Source organism: Nicotiana tomentosiformis, chromosome 1, assembly GCF_000390325.3.
Source record: "Nicotiana tomentosiformis chromosome 1, ASM39032v3, whole genome shotgun sequence".
Classification (NCBI taxonomy): Eukaryota; Viridiplantae; Streptophyta; class Magnoliopsida; order Solanales; family Solanaceae; genus Nicotiana; species Nicotiana tomentosiformis.
The window spans coordinates 155,505,359-155,524,582 of record NC_090812.1 but is presented as its reverse complement, the minus strand read 5'-3'; the positions used below and the strand labels follow the sequence as shown (position 1 = coordinate 155,524,582).

Sequence of the window (19,224 nt, the reverse complement as noted above, 5' to 3'; positions counted from 1 at the left end):
CGATTCCTTCTTGCTGAGAGTAACCTTGAGCAACTAGCCGTGCTTTATTTCGTACCACTTGTCCGAATCTATTCAACTTACTTCCGAAGACCCATTTAGTTCCTACAATATAAGCATTTGATGGTTTTGGAACTAATTTTCACACTTTATTTCTTTCAAATTGATAGAGTTCATCTTTCATTGCTTTGATCCAATAAACGTCTTTCAGTGCTTCATCCGCTTTCTTTGGCTCAAGTTGTGAAATTAAAGCCATGTGAGAGTTGAACTTTTGAGATCTTCTGGTAGTGATGTCTTCCTGTGGATTTCCAATAATGTATTAGTGAGGATATTCAGGTTCACTTTTCTACTCATTTGGGACGTTTATGGTTGATTCCCTTTCCTCAGTAGTCGACTAAACAATATCCAAAAAATATACCTTCGTCACTTTTTGGATCAAACTTACCCAGATTGTCCTTTTTATTATTGTGAATGAAGCATTTGCATCCAGATGGGTGAAAGTAACCGATGTTGAGTTTCTTACAATTCCATAGCTCATATGGAGTCTTTTTAAGAATGGGTCAAATCAAACACCTGTTAATAATATGACATGATGTGCTCACAATTTCTACCCAGAAGTGGTGGGGTATAGAGTTTTCCACAATCATGATTTTTGCCATGTCCTGTAAAGTTCTATTTTTATGTTCTATTACTCCATTTTGTTGAGCCCACCTTGGCAAAGAGAAATTGTGAGAGATTCCTTGGTTATTGCAAAAGTTTTCAAATGCTCTGCTTTCAAACTCTCCTCCATTATCACTTCTGATAGTGGACATGTAGTATCCTTTTTCATGTTGAACCTTCTTATAGAAAACTTCAAAATTCCTTAGAGCTTCATCTTTATGACTTAGAAAAATAACCCACGTAAAATGAGAAAAATCATCTATAATAACAAAAGCATATTTTCTACCACCTATACTAGCAGTTCTAGTTGGACCAAACAAATCCATATGCAAGAGTTAAAGAGGTTTAGTAGTAGAAACAATGTTTTTGATTTTGAAAGATGAACGAGTTTGTTTTCCTAGTTGACATGCATCACAAATATGATCTTTTGAAAAAACTAGTTTTGGAATACCAAAGACAAGATCATGTTTGGAAAGTTTTTGAATAGTATGCATGCTAGAATGACCAAGCTTTCTATGCCATACCCAAGGATCATCAATTATAGAAGTAAGACAAATTTGATCACCAAGACTATCTACATTACTGATAGTATAGACATTCCTGTCTCTATTACCAGAAAGAATAACTTTGCCTGATTCGTCTTCTATAAACCAGCCATGTTTCTAAAAATGAACCTCATAGTCATTGTCACATAGTTGACTGATACTGAGAAGATTGTAACCAATTTCATCAACTAAGTATACTTTGTCTACATCATATGTTGAGTTTAGAGGAACTTTTCAAATTCCAATTACGTTTCCTTTTGATTTATCTCCAAAGGTAATTGTTTCTCCATTTAGTTTGGTGACTGTTTTGAATAATTGTTTGTCACCAGTCATATGTCTGGAACACGCACTGTCAAGATACTATTTACCGTTTCGATTCTTCTTGCGGTGTTCCTCTAAAACAAAATTACTTGTTTTTAGGTACCCAAGCTTGCTTGGGTCCTGAATGGTTAGGTTTCTGAGTATTAGAATTACTAGAGAATTTAGGTCGCCAGACCCATCTCCTGCTGTCCTTGAACCTGCAATAGTTAGATGTATGACCAAGTTTTTCGCAATAAAAATAAGACGGATTATTAAAATTTTCAGAGCCCCTTTCTGCTCTGATTCTATTCCTGTATTGGTTAGTGTTATGACCATTTTTACCATAATAAGAGCAATCATGGGAATTTTTAGTTCTAATCAAAGGCATATGAGGAACAATCTAATTTGATTTGATAGAACTATGACTGGTGGATTTACACAATCCATTTAGTTGAAGTTGTAGTTCATTAACTTCATCTTGGAGCATATCACGCTCAATTTCACAGACTTCCAGCTTCAAGGCCCAGTCTTTCTTTTCTCTTTGGATTTTTCTGAGTTCATTTAGAACTCTCTCAATATCTTCAAGAACAATATCAACAAATTCTTGAAGTTCATAACAGTTAGGACATGTAGGAAGACGTACCTCGCTGGTTCCCTCATCTGCCATAAGACAAATTTCACTTGAGTCCTCTTCTTCATCTGTTTCTTAGTCTGCCATGAGCCCAAGTTCTGCTGAGTCCTCATTTTTATCTTCCTTTATAGATATGAAACACATATTTGCAATTTCGTCATGGTCAGATTCCTCTTCATCACTCCATGCTCCAAAGGACTTCTTTTTTGAAAGTTCCTACTGAGCTTCTTCTTCAGTTCAGGACAGTCAGCTTGAATGTGTCCATGTTTTTCACATTCATAGCATCTTCCATCATTTTTATTATTTTCATTATTTGTCCTTCCTTTTCTGAAGTTTGTTTTACCTCTCCTGCTATTTCTGTTTTCCTCATCATGCTTGTTACAACTTGAGAAAGCATGGCAATATTTTCATCATATTCTCCTCTTTCCTCTTCCTCTTCCTCTTCATTTTCTGGTTCATCCATAGTTGCTTTAAATACAATTATTTTCTTCTTTTATTGTTGAATCTGCCTGTCCAAGTGAGTTTTCTCAAAGGCAATTAGATCACCTCTAAGTTCATCATAGGATATATTATCAAGGTCCTGATATTCCAGAGCAATAACCTTGGGCTGCCAAATCATGGTGAGACTTCTAATAATTTTTCTGACTTACTCTCCGCTTTTTATTGGTCTACCAAAAGACTTTGGGTCTCCAAGGATTTTACTGAACCTGGAGAACATTTCCTCTACTGATTCTCCATCCTTCATTTGAAATAGTTCATAGTCCCGAACTAGAAGATTGATCCTTATTTCTTTCACTTTGTTGGTTCTTCATACGTGACCTCCAATTTATCCCATATTTCCTTAGCAGTTTCATAGCTTGAGATATTTTCATATTCTTCTCCACTTATAGCATTATATAGTAGATATTTTGCTTTGGCATTCACTGTTATGACAGTTGATTGTTCATCAGTGTAGTTATCCAAGTCAAGTAGATCAGTTGATACTATGACTTGACCATTTTCATCTTTCTTTGGCAGAATTAGAAGATTTCCTTTTTTGATCACGCGCCAAACTTTAATGTCATAAGACATAGTGTATGTTTCAATACGTACTTTCCAGTGAGAAAAGTGTTTCCCGTTGAAATATGGAGGTCGTACCTGGGAGGTTCCTTCTTGAAATAGTACTCCAACGACTATGTTTGATCCCATGATCTTTTTCTCACTAGTTGTTAAGCAAACATTGTGAGCCTTTCTCTAATACCAATTGAAAGTACAAGAGGGGGGAAGGGTGAATTGTGGCCTTTTAAACCTTGGTTGACTAAGTGTGAATTTAGTCGACTAGGTTTTGCATAAAAAAACAGCCAAAGTAGAGATAAACCAAGCAAATTGAAAGCTAAACAAGACACAACAGTTTTTATACTGGTTCAGTACCGGTATGGTACTTACGTCCAGTTTTTCTTGGGTCACAAGGGTTCTCTTAGATCTTGATAAAAAGGTTACAATAATGATGGTTTTAGTTCATTCACCATCAACGATGTTTGGAAACAATAGTTTCTGTGGTGTTGATACAACTCTCTTTTTGTGTTCTAACTCTTCCTATCTTTTATGACACTTGTAGACTCAAGAATACATTATCTGTACTAAGAACTAGAGAGACTTAGAAAACAGTTTGCGTAGTTGCGTGAGTCTTCTTCTTGAGATTGGCAATCTTCTTATAGGATAGTTTGGGTAGACTTTGCATATTGATCTTGATTGAGGCACTGAATCCTCTACGAGATTTTACCTAAGGAGTGCCTCTGAATCCTGCACTTGAGATGGGTTGGATTCGTTTATGTCCTTACCCTTTCATGTCCTCATTTCATGGAGTGATTTGAGGCTTCGATTTGGTTGGTCAATCTTCTAATATAGTCCTTGAGGAGAGGCATGATATTCTCGAGTTGCACTTGATATGTTTCCTTGTTAGACAACCTCGATGTCCTTTGATTGAGACTGAGATCGCGGGACTGATTTGGTTTCCTTTGTGATGGCTTGACTTCCTTTGATTTAGCATCGTCAAATTATCTTCGATCTCATTTCCTTTTGTTGATGTCCTTACCAGAAGGATTTTCCTTGAAGTGATGCCTTGATTCCTGCAATCAAATAGATATGATTAGTTTTGCACTATTGTTATCACTGAAACTTAGATGTAACAATATATTGCACCATATTAGAAATAGAGAATAAAATAATTACATTAACTTGGATCATTTAGTTAGCGAACAAGTTCTAATAGGATTATGATGTGTGGGATACAATGTTAAATAATGATTGAATTATTTAGTGAATATATAGATTGTATAAAAATGAATAGGTCAATCTTGAGAATGAGAAGATTATTCAATTTGATCAAATTTATTTGTAACGAAGGGAGTAAAGCATTCACACAAATTTCTATGATAGTTTTCACACAAATTTCTATTAAGAAAATTAACGTGTGCTAATTATATTAATCCGGGTGTGAACAAGGAATAATGATATGATAAAGGATGTCAATTTATCATGGTAATATGTGTACAAGGTGTATTAATAATGGTTTATGGTCTAAAAAGAACCCTAAGGCTAAGTCAAGTTGAAAATTATATGATGGGCTAAAGATTCGAATGCATTTGCGCAAGTCCTTATTTCAAATGAGTACAACTCCCAATATATGAAGATTTATGTGGTGTACGACCTATTGAGTCTAGTTTTCAATGCTTCAAACCATTTTTCATTTGGATATTCCTACAAGAGGTTAATTATGATCTTTTTACTGAAGGGTAGCACAACAACCACGCGAGCTATGAGTAGCTATGATGCCTTGTGCGTAGCTGATTCCAAAAACTAATCAAATGAAAGGGAGCTAATAGAAAGGGGAGCGTATCTACGCTGGAGGTGTGTGTAGTTATGTATGTCATCAAAAACTATAAAAGTGACTATTTCGGGGAGAGAGAAAGAGATGAAAATTTGGACAAGGGTTTGGATTCTACTGAGAAGGAGAAACTCTCCCACCATAAATACACTTTAAGGTAGGTTTATTTGGTATACGAATGATTATGTTGCATCATTTGATATAACACTAACATTATTATGGATCAAAATCCATAGAAAATGGGTTGAATCTTCAACAACACCAAAAAGAGAAAAGTGAGATTCTTCCATCAAGATGTATTTTCTTTACTTGAGCTTCACATATATGTTATATTAGAGTACGCATAGCATGTTTATGAAGTTTATTTGAAGTTAAAAATTAAGTATTATAGATTGTCACGACCCAAAATCCCACCACAGGCGTCGTGATGGCACTTAGTCTCTAAGACTAAGTAAGCCAATTATAACAACAATTCAAACCATTTTTTTTAAAAAAACATATAATTTAATACAGCCTCCCAAGACTGGTAATACTGAGTCACGAACTCTAACTAAATACATAGAATGATCACGAGGACCGAATATACAATATTGTTTGAATAAGAATTAACAATACAATAAAATGAAAAGACTCCAAGGAACTGCAACGATCAAGCAGCTTTACCTCGAATCCTTGCGACCCCACTTTAACTCTATCCAAGTACGATAGCTCCAATACTTGGCTCTGCAAAAAAATGTGCAGAAGTGTAGTATGAGTACACCACGGTCAGTACCCAGTAAGTATCAAGACTAACCTCAGTGGAGTAGAGACGAGGTACAGTCAAGATACTCACTAGTTTAATAACATGTGCAATATAATATACAAAATAATAGAAAACAAATAACAATAAGGGCAACACGAATCAACCATTAATATTGCTCAGCAAATGATAAATACAAGTACACCCAATTAAATCAAGTCCTTCAAATAAATATCTTTCACATATGATCCTTCCAATAAATCTCTCTCAATTATAATTCTTCAAATATAATTCTTTCAATAAATCTCTTTCAAATATTATTTCCTCAAATAAATATTCTTCAAATATCATTCTTTCAATAAATCTCTTTCATATATAATTTCCTCAGATAAATATCTTTCGAATAAAAGTCACCATGTGACACCTCATTTGAAAATCATAAAGTACGGGTCTCAGCCCAATTTCATATTTTCACGGTACCTCGTGCCAATTTCTGCACCACAACCTCACGGACAACTCATGTGCCAAATATCATTATCATTTAATCACCACACCTCGTTCCCAAATTTCATATCACAATTGCACGAACAATTCACGTGCCAATATCATCATTATTTACTCACGTCACCTCGTGCCCACATTTCCCTTCATAATCATCCTGGCTATAGCCACATGCCCCCAATTTCAACATAAATCAGATTGTTATCAATTTACTAACAACAAGACAAATTTGTACAAGGTATAAAAATAAACACAAGAAAAATCTCAACATCACATAAAATTTACCAACGCAACAACTCTACCCCCATCATATATCATCCCTGACAATAGCCACCCTTATCTCTCCTATAGCCTCCCTTATCACTCCTAGAATAGCCTCCCTTATCCCTCCGCCCTGACAATATCAATATCCACCCTTATTACTCCTATTGCCACCCTTATCTCTCTTATAGCCATCCTTATCGCTTCGCCCAGATAATATTCCAACAAACACAACAACAGTGAAATGCCACCCTTATACCCACATAATAACAACGGTGAAATGCTACCCTTATATCCTCAGAATAACAACTCATACAACACAACAATTTACACGGAAAATTATCACGACAACATAACAAAATCAATTCATTTCACAATTTACCCAATGGCCAAAACCAAATTTCAAAGATACAACCAAATCAATTAATTTCACAACAAATATCCGAAGGCTCCACACAATGTGTATAACACCCCAAAGACAATCAACAGAGATAGAAATTATTCAGCATAAAGCAAAGACTTTATTAATCCAAATTCTCAATAAATATATAAACACCTCTTCTTAAGATCATTTAATTAATTATTTGCAGAGGAAAAATCAATAATAAAATTAAATTCCAAGAATTATCAAACCAACAAACTCACGGAATTACATAAATAATCAAGTAAAAATCACATCAAATTGTCATATAACAACAAATTCAACAACAAGGATTTAAGCATGACAAATAGATGATTAAATATATGATGACAATTATCCAATTTACTACACAATATGGCCAAGACTTTAACTCAATAAATTTTGCACATATAATCCCGAGTATATACTCGTCACCTCGCGTATACGGCTTTTCACATTTCACAAATGGCACATAAGACTCGATGCCTAAGGGGTAATTCCCCCACTCGAGGTTAGGTAAGACACTTACCTTTTTGAAGTTATGTCGATATTCCAAAATCGCCTCCTTGGTTGAATTGACCTACGGACAGCTCAAATCTATCCAAATTAATTGTATAACTTTATTAAAATTCATCGGAAATAAATTTCGGATAATAATACGTCGACTTAATAATTTATTCAAAAAAGATAACAAAAGTCAATGCGGGGCCCCACCCCACGACACTCGACATAATGTTTATGAAAACACCCATTCCTATACGATTTCAACCATACTAATTTTATCGAATTCTAATAACAACTCGACCTCCAAATCTTAAATTTTCGTTTTTGGAAGATTTTATAAAAATCTTGATTTCCTTTATTTAAATCCGAGTTAAACGATGAATATAACCATAAATTCATGAAATATAATCACTTTAGGATATATAATACTTACCCAAACCAAGTTTGTGAAAATTCCCTCCAGAATCGCCCAAATCCGAGCTCCAAAAAATCCAATACGAAAATGACGAAATGACCATTTTTTATCCTTAAACATTATGTCCAGTTTTCGCTTCTGCGGACAAATTTGCCTTCTGCGCAGCCGCTTTTGCGGGACTCTTCCCGCTTCTGCAAAAGACCACTACCAACAACCCCATCGCACCTGCGAACTCCTTTCCGCTTCTGCGCATTCGCAGGTGCGATGCAACCTGCGCATCTGCAAAAGCAGTCGCTTTTGCGTCTCTCTTTCCCGCTTCTGCGATTCCGCAGGTGCGGAAATTTCTTTGCACCTGTGAACAATGTCATGCACTTCAATCTTCTCTTCTGCGGTGAAATCCTATTTTCTGCGGTGAAATCCTCGCTTCTGCAAGGTCGCCAAAAATTCCGCAGGTGCGATTCCAACAGCTGCTCCCATTTTCCAACAGCTTTTTCCAAGTCAAAATTGCTCCGTTAACCTTCCGAAATCCACTTGAGGCCCCACGGGACCTCAACCAATTATAAAAACATGTCCCAAAATATAATACGAACTTAGTCGAGGCTTCAAATCACATAAAACAACGCCAAAATTACGAACCGCGCATCGAATCGAATTATAAGTTTTCAAATATTCCAACTTCTATATTTTGTGCCGAAACGTATCAAATCAATCCGGAATGACTTTAAATTTTGCACACAAGTCATAACAGACGTAATGGGGCTATTCCCATTTCTGGAATCAAAATCCGATCTCGTTATCAAAAATTTATCCTTCGGTCGGACTTTCCAAAATCTTCTATTTTCCAACTTTCGCCAAAATATGTCGAATTGTCGTACGGACTTCCAAATCCAAATCTGAACATACGCCTAAATCCAAAATCATCATATGAAGTTATTGACATCATCAAAATTCCATTCTGAGGTCGTTTTCTCAAAAGTCAACTCTTTCCATTTAAGCTTCAAAATGAGAATTTCTCTTTCAATTAAATTCTAAATCTTCTGAAAATCCAACTCGGCCACACCCGCGGGTCATAATACATATTATAAAGTTTTTCGGGACCTTAAGTCACTGAACGGAGCGTTAATTCTTAAAACAACAAGTCGGGTCATTACAAAGATTGAGGTAAGTTGATTATGATTTACTCTTCTTGAGAGATTCTCTCTAAAACATGTTTTGAGTTAATACATGATATTAATTATAAATGTACATCCATACTCGTGGGGACAAGTGAGAAGGATGTCACCATGTGTTTTTAAGTTTGTTGCTTTTGAAGTGTATGTGATTTTACATAAAATCTTATTTTATCAAAACTTGTTTGCAAGATGACACTTAAGGAAAATGTTATAAGTTTTATTAAAACTGATGTGTTGATAAGAGTATAAACTATTTGAATGCTAAAGATATGTTTTCATGAAAAAATATGTGTTTTGATATTTGAACAATGGAGTAGCACTTCTTGTATCTTTAAACGATTGATGTTATTCATTTAATTTGTTTCAAATGGTTTGGATTGGCTATGAAAATATTGATTTGACAAAAATAGATCCTTTGAGGTTATTAGGCTATGAATTTATTTTTTATATTCAAATATTTTGGGAATTACTAGTGGAGACCATTGAGATTGCTTCGAATGTTGAGTTCGTTACTATGGAACTACACTCGCATTCTAAGGTTAAGCCGAGATTTGTAGAATAAAGTTTCCTCTTTGAGATGGAAAACGATCGTTACTTACAGTAATGAAGTTAGATCGACTCGTACGGCACTACGGGAAGCCGCCTAGACAAGTAGGGACAAATACTTGTTGCTAGGTTGATCACCTAGTAGTTGTTTAGTATGTCGATGTCGGTATAGTACTCCCGGTGAAAGGTAAATGAGACTTTCTTATGTTTAGTCTTAAGGAGCCGAAAGTGATTTCAATGACTTAATGAAATTGAAGTGGTTTTGTATGATTTTTATTAAAAGTCTTCGGTTGATATAAATGTTCTAAGAATTTATTTCATGGTTTATATTTCACATGTCTTTTCATTTGAAATGCTAAAAAGCATGATTTATATAATTGTTTAGCACTTTATATCAAATATTGGTTGCATATTGTTTGTAAAATCTTGTCTGAGAACTTAAGTTAGAGAGAGTCTATGATACTTATTGAGTACCGTGGTGGTGTACTCAGCCCTCAGTGGCCCCTCTACAGGGCTCGCTTACTTTACATGTTTTAGGATGGGGGGCATGATATGTGGCATGCAGGTATGGCTAGGATGACTCTCTTCCCAATGTATACGGTAAGGCACCACTCCTATTTCGTGGTAGCTATAGCATGTTGCCTTTTTATTTTATGCTAGCCGAACATTGACCAAAATATTGAGTTTTGTTCTTGGTATAGAGACTCCATAGATAGTTGTGATGAGTTGTAATAACAGGATGGTACACAACTATGATGACCCGAAAGGTCATCTTTAAATTTAATATTCATTTATGTGTTTTGGAACCTCGAATAGAACCATTTAGAATTCTTCAACTTGCATGCGCAGTCTGTCTATTTATCTGGAAAGCTTTTATGTGAAACATTGATAAAAATAAGAAATAATGCTTTAAAACTCAACTAAGTTGACTTCGGTCAAAATTTATAGCAAGCAGACCCGGATCGGTGTTTTGACTATCCCGATGGGTTTGTATCTTGATTTGGGACTTGGGCGTACGCCTGGAATTTTATTTGGAGGTCTCTAACTTGAGTTATCGCCATTTACTGAAAATTAGAAGTTTGAAAGCTTAAGGATTTTAAAGTTTGACCACAAATTAAATTTTATTGATATCGGGCTCGGATTTCGATTCTGAAAGTTGGAATAGCCTCGTTATGTTGTTTGGAACTTATATGCAAAAAGTTATGTCATTCCGGACTGTTTTGACGTGTTTCGGCGCGAGTTGTAGAATTGAAATTTTCATAAATTCATTTAAGTTTGAATCGAGGTGCGAATTGTATTATTGACATTGTTCAACGCGATTTAATACCCTGAGTAAGTATGTATTATGTTACCGGACTTGTTGGAATATTTGGACGAGGTCCCGAGGGGCTCGGGTGAGTTTCGGACGAATTGTAGACCATTTTTGTTCAAGAACACAGGTCTGGTTATGGTGCGTCGCATCTGCGCAATTTTGGCCATTTGTGCATGCCCGCTTCTGCGGAATTTTGGTCCCTTCTGCGACGATGGCACTGGCCATTTACTGGCCGCTTCTGCGGTGCATTTGATGCAGGAGCGATGTCGCTTTAGTGGCTGAGAGACCGCAAATGCGGAGGTCTCACTTCTGCAGCTTCCTTCGCGCTTCTGCATAGTCGCTTCTGCGATGTGAAGGTCCGCAGATACGGTCCTCTGCTTGGATTCCCTATTCCGCAAATTCGAGCTCACAAATGCGGAAATTTAGTTCGTAGATGCGAAAATACTGGACAGAATACATAAAATCGGGTGTTAGCCATTTTTACTTATTTTTGAGTTTTTAGTGCTTCAGGACGTTCTAGTCCATTTGGTGAGCCTTATGAAAGGTGTGGCCCATAATGGTACATTTCCAGTGGCACCAGCCATCTCACAGACTGGGAGAGAAGCACAGACTCCCACTACTCCTGCTCTGGAGCATTTGGCTCCCCAGAATCATGCTCCAGCAGTCCCGCCAGTTGGGGTAGTTCAGTCAGTTGTTGCGGCACAAACCGGTCATAGTCCCGCCATGTCTTCTGAGGATTTATCGATGTTGGACAAGTTTACTAAGCTCTTTCCAGATCACTTTAGTGGTACACCTTTTGAGGACCCATGGGATTATCTTGTCCGCTGCCATAAGGTATTGCGAAACATGGGTATAGTTGAGACAAATGGGGTTAATTTTGCTATATTTCAAATGACGGATTCCGCCAAGAGGTGGTGGAGAGATTATATGTTGACCATACTAGTTGGGTCGCCTGCACTGACTTGGGAGCAGCTCTCACGGCTATTTCTAGAGAAGTTTCTCCATATCCCATTGAGAGAAGATTACCGCAGACGATTTGAGCATCTCCAGCAGGGCAGTATGACTGTTATTCACTACGAGACCCATTTTGTAGATCTAGTCCGTCATGCTCTCATTTTACTTCCTACTAAGTGAGAGAGGGCGAGTAGGTTTATTGATTGACTCACTCACCCTATTAGGATTCAGATGGCCAAGGAGACCGGAAGTGAGATTTCCTTTCAGGCGACTGCTAATGTTGCTAGGAGGATCGAGGTGGTTCTTGCACAGGAGAGAGGGCATGTGTATGATAAGAGGCCTCGTCAGTTCGGTGAGTTCAGTGGTGCCTCGTCTGGAGGCAGGGGTAATTTTGGTGGAGGCTATCCTCCCAGGCCGTTTCATTCAGCGCTCCAGGCATCCCACCATGCTTAAGGTGGTCGCGACCCTCATATGTCTCATTTCGACCAGCTAGCCTACAGTGCACCACCAGCTCCTGTTAGTGCACCTCCGCTCCAAAGTTTTCAGGGTGGTTACTCAGGTCAACAGGGTCATCAGTCATAACAGCCGAGGTCTTGTTATACTTGTGATGATCCAAGGCATATTGCAAGATTTTGCCCTCGGGCACCGGCCAACTCACAACAGCAGGGTTCTCGTACCATGGTCCTGGCATCGGTTGCGTCACCGCCCACTCAGCTAGCTAGAGGTAGGGGTCAGGTAGCTAGAGGTAGAGGTCAGGTCATTAGAGGTGGAGTCCAGCCAGTTAGAGGTCGTCCCATAGATGTAGCTCAGAGTGGTGGGGCCCAACCCCGATTTTATGATTTTCCATCTAGGCCTAAGGCCCTGTCATCCGATTCCATGATCACAGGTATTGTTCCAGTTTTCCATAAAGATGCTTCAGTTCTATTTGATCCAGGATCTACTTATTTCTATATGTCTTCCTATTGTGCTTCATATCTGGTTGTTCCTCGTGATTCTCTGAGTGCTTCATGTGTGTGACCACACCGGTGAGAGATTCTATTGTGGTAGATCATGTCTATCGTTCGTGTGTGGTTACTATTGGGAGTCTTGAGACTAGCATGGATCTTCTACTTCTTGATATGGTAGATTTTGATGTCATCTTAGGTATGGATTGGGTGTCACCTTATCATGATATATTGGATTGTCACGCCAAAACAGTGACCTTAGCTATGCCGGGGTGGCCTCAATTAGAGTGGAAAGGGATTCATGTCCCTTCTACTAGTAGGGTTTATCTCTTATGTGAAGGCCCGACGTATAATCGAGAAGGGTTGTCTAACGTATTTTGGCTTATATTCGTGATTCTAGTGTGGATGTTCCTTCTATGGATTCATTCCCAATTGTCCGTAAATTTCCAGATGTATTTCCTGCAGATTTGTCGGGGATTCCACCCGAAAGAGATATTGACTTCTGTATTGATTTGGCTCCGGGCACCCAATCCATTTATATTCCACCATATTGTATGGCCCCGGCGGAGCTAAAGGAATTGACTGAGCAGTAACAAAACTTACTTGATCAGGGATTCATTAAACCTAGCGTCTCGCCCTGGGGTGCACCAGTGTTATTTGTAAAGAAAAAAAATGGTTCAATGCGGATGTGTATAGATTATCGAAAGTTGAAAAAGGCTACTAACAAGAACAAGTATTTGTTGCCAAGAATTGATGACTTATTCGATCAACTTCAGGGTGATAAGGTGTTTCCAAAGATCGATTTGAGGTTTGGTTACCATCAGTTGAATATTAGGCGTATGATGTCCCTAAGACAGCTTTTCAGACTCGGTATGGGCATTACGAATTCCTAGTGATGTCATTTGGGCTAACAAATGCCTCAGCAACATTTATAGATTTGATGAACCGGGTATTCAAGACCTATTTGGATTATTTTGTGGTTGTATTCATTGATGATATCTTGATTTACTCCATCACTCAAGATGAGCATGATAAACATCTTCGGATTGTGCTTCAGACTGTGAAGAATAATCAGTTATATGCCAAATTTTCAAAATGCAAATTTTGGTTAGACTCAATTACCTTTTTGGGACATGTTATATTGGCAGAAGGCATAAAAGCGGATCTTAAGAAGATTGAGGCAGTTCAGAATTGGCCTAGACCTACTTCAGCTACAGAGATCCGAAGTTTTATGGGTTTGGCAGGATATTATCGGCGGTTTGTGGAGGGGTTTTCATCTATAGCATATCCATTGACCAAATTTAAAAAGAAGGGTGCCTTATTCAGATATTCAGACGAGTGTGAGTTGAGCTTTCTAAAGCTCAAGACCGCTTTGACTACGGCGCCAGTGTTGGTATTGCCCACAGCTTCAGGATCTTATACGGTGTATTGTGATGCATCTCGTATTGGGCTTGGTGCAGTATTAATGAAAGAAGGCAGAGTGATTGTATATGCGTCGCGGTAGTTGAAGGTTCATGAAATGAATTATCCTGTTCATGACTTAGAATTGGCAGCCATTGTTCATGCGCTGAAGATTTGGAGGCACTACCTTTACGGTGTCTCATGTGACGTATTCACTGATCATCGTAGTTTACAATATCTTTTCCAACAAAAAGATCTCAATTTGAGCCAGAGAAGATGGTTGGAGCTATTGAAAGACTATGATATCACCATTTTGTATCATCCCGGAAAGGCCAATATGGTGGCCGATGCTTTGCGTAGAAAGGCTGTGAGTATGGGAAGCCTTGCGTATATTCTAGTTGGTGAAAGACCGTTAGCTGCAGATGTTGAGACATTGGCTAATCAGTTCATGAGATTAGATGTTTCAGAGTACAGTCGGGTTCTAGCTTGCACAGTCGCTCGGTAATCCTTGTATGAACGTATCATAGAGCGACAATATGATGATCCTCACTTGCTTTTCCTTTAGTTTACGATACAACATGGTGGTTCCAAACATGTTGTTGTGGGGGAAGATGGAGTTCTGCGGATGTAGGGTCGTATTTGTGTGCCTAATGTGGATGGGCTTCGTGAATTAATTCTTGAAGAGGCCCACAGTTCACGGTATTATATTCATCCAGGTGCCGCCAAAATGTATCAAGATTTGCGGCAACATTATAGGTGGAGGAGAATAAAGAAGGACATAGTTGCATATGTAGCTCGATGTTTAAATTGTTAGCAAGTCAAGTACGAGCATCAGAGACCTGGTGGTTTGCTTAAGAAGTTAGAAATTCCTGAGTGGAAGTGGGAGCGTATCACTATGGATTTTGTTGTTGGGCTCCCACGGACTCAGAGGAAGTTCGACGCAGTATGGGTCATTGTTGACAGGTTGACAAGTCAGCACATTTCATTCCGGTAGAAGTTACCTATTCTTCAGAGCGGTTAGCAGAGATTTACATCCGCAAGATTGTACGCCTTCACGATGTGCCCGTGTCTATTATTTCAGACCGAGGTACGCAATCCAGCACACACTTATGGAGGATTGTACAACGTGAGTTTGGCACGCGGGTTGAATTGAATACAACATTTCATCCTTACACGAACGGACAGTCCGAGCGCTCTATTCAAATATTGAAAGATATGCTTAACGCTTGTGTTATGGATTTCGAAGGTTCTTGGGATCGATTTTTGTCGCTTGCATATTTTGCCTATAATAACAGCTACCAATCGAGCATTCAGATGGCTCCATATGAAGTATTATACGGGAGGCGATGTCGTTCACCAGCTGGCTAGTTTGAATCGGGAGAGGCTCGGTTGTTGGGTACCGATTTGGTACAGGATGCCTTGGATAAGGTCAAGATTATTCAGGATTGATTTCGCACAGCTCAGTCTAGGCAAAAGAGTTATGCCGACCGTAAAGTTCGTGATGTTGCATTCATGGTTGGAGAAAGAGTATTGCTCTGGGTTTTACCTATGAAGGGTGTAATGAGGTTCGGAAAGACGGACAAGTTGAACCCTAGGTATATCGGACCCTTTGAAATTCTTGAAAGGGTGGGTGAAGTAGCTTACAGACTTGCACTTCCGCCTAGTTTATCAGCAATTCATCCGGTGTTCCATGAGTCTATGCTCCAAAAATATCATGGTGATCCGTCACATGTGTTAGATTTCATCTCAGTCCAGTTGGACAAGGATTTGACTTATGAAGAGGAGTCGGTAGCTATTCTAGCCCGGCAAGTCCGACAGTTAAGGTCTAAGAGTTATCTATCAGTTCGAGTACAATGGAGAGGTCAGCCAGTTGAAGCATCTACTTAGGAGTCCGAGTCGGACATGCAGAGTAGATATCCACACCTTTTCACCAGCCCAGGTATTGTTTTTTCTAATTGCGTTCGAGGACGAACGTTTGTTTTAGAGGTGGAGAATGTGATCACCCATAAGGTCATCTTTAAATTTAATATTCATTTCTGTATTATGAGACCTCGAATAGCACCATCTAGCATTCCTCGACTTGCATGCGTAGTCCGTATATTTTTTCGGAAAACTTCTATGTGAAAAAATTGATAAAAATGAGAAATAATGCTTTAAAACTCAACTGAGTTGACTTCGGTCAACATATTTAGTAAACAGACCCGGATGAGTATTTTGACGGTCTCAGTGGGTCCATATCGTGATTTGAGACTTGGGCGTATGCCCAAAATTTAATTTAGAGGTCCCTAGCTTGAGTTATCGCCATTTACTGAAAATTAGAAGTTTGAAAGCTTAAAGATTTCAAAGTTTGACCACAAATTGACTTTTATTGATATTGAGCTCATATTTTAATTTCAAAAGTTGGAATAGCTCAGTTATGTTGTTTGGGACTTACATGCAAAAATTTAGGTTATTCTGGACTATTTTGATGTGTTTCGGTGCGAGTTTTAGAATTTAAATTTTCATAAATTCATTTAAGTTTGAATCGAGGTGCGAATTGTAGTGTTGACATTGTTCGACATGATTTGAGACCCCGATTAAGTCCGTATTCTATTACGAGACTTTTTGGAATATTTGGACGAGGTCCCGAGGGGCTCGGGTGAGTTTCAAACGAGTTTTAGACCATTTTTGTTCAAGAACACATGTCTGGTTCTGGTACGTCGCATCTGCGCAATTTTGGTTATAGGTGCGTGACCTCTTCTACAAAAATTTGGTCGCTTCTGCAATGATGGCACTGGACATTTCCTGGCCGCTTCTGCGGTGCATTTCACGCAGGAGCGATGCCTCTTCTGCGGCTGAGAGACCGTAAATGCGGAGGTCTCGCTTCTGCGCCATTCTTCGCGCTTCTGCGCAGTCGCTTATGCGGCGTGAAGGTCCGCAAATGCGGTCCTCTGCTTGGCTGCCCTGTTCTGCAAATGCTAGATTTGTCTCACATGCAAGCTCGCATATGCGGAAATTTAGTCCGCAAATGCAAAAATGCTGGACAGAAATATATAAAATCGGGTGTTAGGCATTTTTATTCAATTTTGAGTTTTTAGTCTCAGATTTGGGCGATTTCCAAGGGATTTTCATGACTTCGACTTGGGAAGTGTTCTATATCCAAAAGTGATTATATTTCGTAAATCTATGTTTATATTCATCGTTTATTTCAGATTTAGATGGAAGAAATTGAATTTTTTGTAAAACTTTCCAAAAACGAAAATTTAGGATTTGAAAGACAATCCGATGTCGGAATTTGATAATTTTGGTATGGTTGGACTCGTGGGTGAAGGGGCGTTCGTATTTTGTAACATTTGTTGAATTCCGAGACGTGGGCCCCACTTTTGATTTTTGAATTTAATTTCGGATTTTAATTGGGAAATTTAGTATTTTCATAATAAATTAATTTCTATAATTCTTGTTGAGCATATTGAAATGTTGTGACTAGATTCGAGGCATTCAGATACCAATTCGCGAGGCAAAGGTTTATTGGAATCTTGAGTTGGTTGTTAAGTAAGGTAAGTGTCGTGGCTAACCTTGACTTGAGGGAGTGGGACTTGTTTGTCTATTTGCTACTTGATTTAATATGCGGGTACAACGTATATGTGAGGTGACGAGTACTTATGCATTGTTGTTGAGTCAAATTATGTTGGAGGAATTTGTTCATTTTGAATAATTGCCTATTTAATTAAGATATTCCTGCTTAAGTTTATTATTATTTATTTGATCATTATTCATGAAATTATTATTAATTTAATTATTGTTGAATGTTGTGGAAGAGTGTAAAAGTACAAGGGTGATGTCGTGCCATTTATATTATCATTGGCATGGTGAGAAAGAGTGTAAAAGAACGAAAGGTATTGCAGTGCAATTCTCACATTATTATTTATTGATTTATGAAGTGAGGAAGAGAGTTAAAGCACGAAGGATGATGTTGTGCCATTTAAATTATTTATTCATCATACTATGGCAAGAAAGAGAGTTAAAGCACGAAGGGAGATGTCGTGCTATTCATATTATTTATTCATCATTTTATGGTAAGGATGAGAGTAAAAGCACGAAGGGTGGTGCCATGCCATTTCCTTATCATCAGCTACTTATTTTATTGTTGATGAATTAATTAGCTGCTACGTGATCCTTCTCCGGCTGAATTTTTATATCATTCCCCTTCGCATGTTCTCTCCCAAAATTTATAAATTGTTGATTATTGTGTTCATTGTTGCTTCGTATTTGTATATACTTGTACAAGTTGTTTACGTACGTGTCTTGTCATAGCCTCGTCACTACTTCGTCGAGGTTAGGCTTGATACTTACGGAGTACATGGGGTTGGTTGTACTCATACTATACTCTGCACTTCTTGTGCAGATTTTGGAGTTGGTCCCAACGGCGTACTATAGACTTGTTCGGATTCAGCTACCCAGAGGAGACTTGAGGTATAAGTGCACAACATCCGCAGTTCTGAAATCCCCTTCTACTTTATCTTAGCTGTGTATTATCTTTCAACAGTCTAAATTTTATTCAGACCTTTATTTATATTATTCTAGTAGCTCGTGCACTTGTGACACCAGATTCGGGGATGTATTTGGATGATTCGGTTGTTATGGTCTTCCGCACTTTATTTCAATAATTGACTTCTGTTTAATGTCATGACCCAAAATCCAACTAGCTGTGATGGCACCTAACCCAACCCATTAGGTAAGCCACTTTACAAATATCCGGTTCAAATAATATTTAACTGATTCTTATACACTCCCCAAGGACTGGTAGTACAAATCATGAGCTTTAAAGATTAAAATTTACAAAACTGGCGTGAAATAAAAATACATCATCTGTCTGAAGTATAGAACAATACAATAACTGAAAGGAAAGAGAGTCAAGGTCAGTGGATGCCAAGCAGCTACCTTGATAGTCTCCAACTGATAACACTATGAGATCTAACAGTCGTCGTATCCGAAAGCACCTGGATCTGTACACGAGGTGCAGAGTGTAGTATGTGTACAACCAACTCAATAAATAACAAGACTAACCTTTGGGCGGAATGTAATGACGAGATCAGC

At 38.2% G+C, this 19,224-nt stretch overlaps 1 protein-coding gene across 1 annotated transcript; it reads right to left on the bottom strand.

Moving 5' to 3' along the window:
* Positions 1-2,925: 2,925 nt before the first annotated feature.
* Positions 2,926-3,321, bottom strand: LOC138891660 (uncharacterized). Its single transcript, XM_070175349.1, has one exon. The coding sequence runs from the start codon at positions 3,319-3,321 to the stop codon at positions 2,926-2,928; it is 396 nt and encodes a 131-aa protein (XP_070031450.1).
* Between the last annotated feature and the right edge of the window lie 15,903 nt (positions 3,322-19,224).

Coding starts and splice junctions, on each gene's coding strand:
- LOC138891660 (XM_070175349.1), bottom strand. CDS start 3,321: ATGGGATCAAACATAGTCGTTGGAGTACTATTTCAAGAAGGAACCTCC.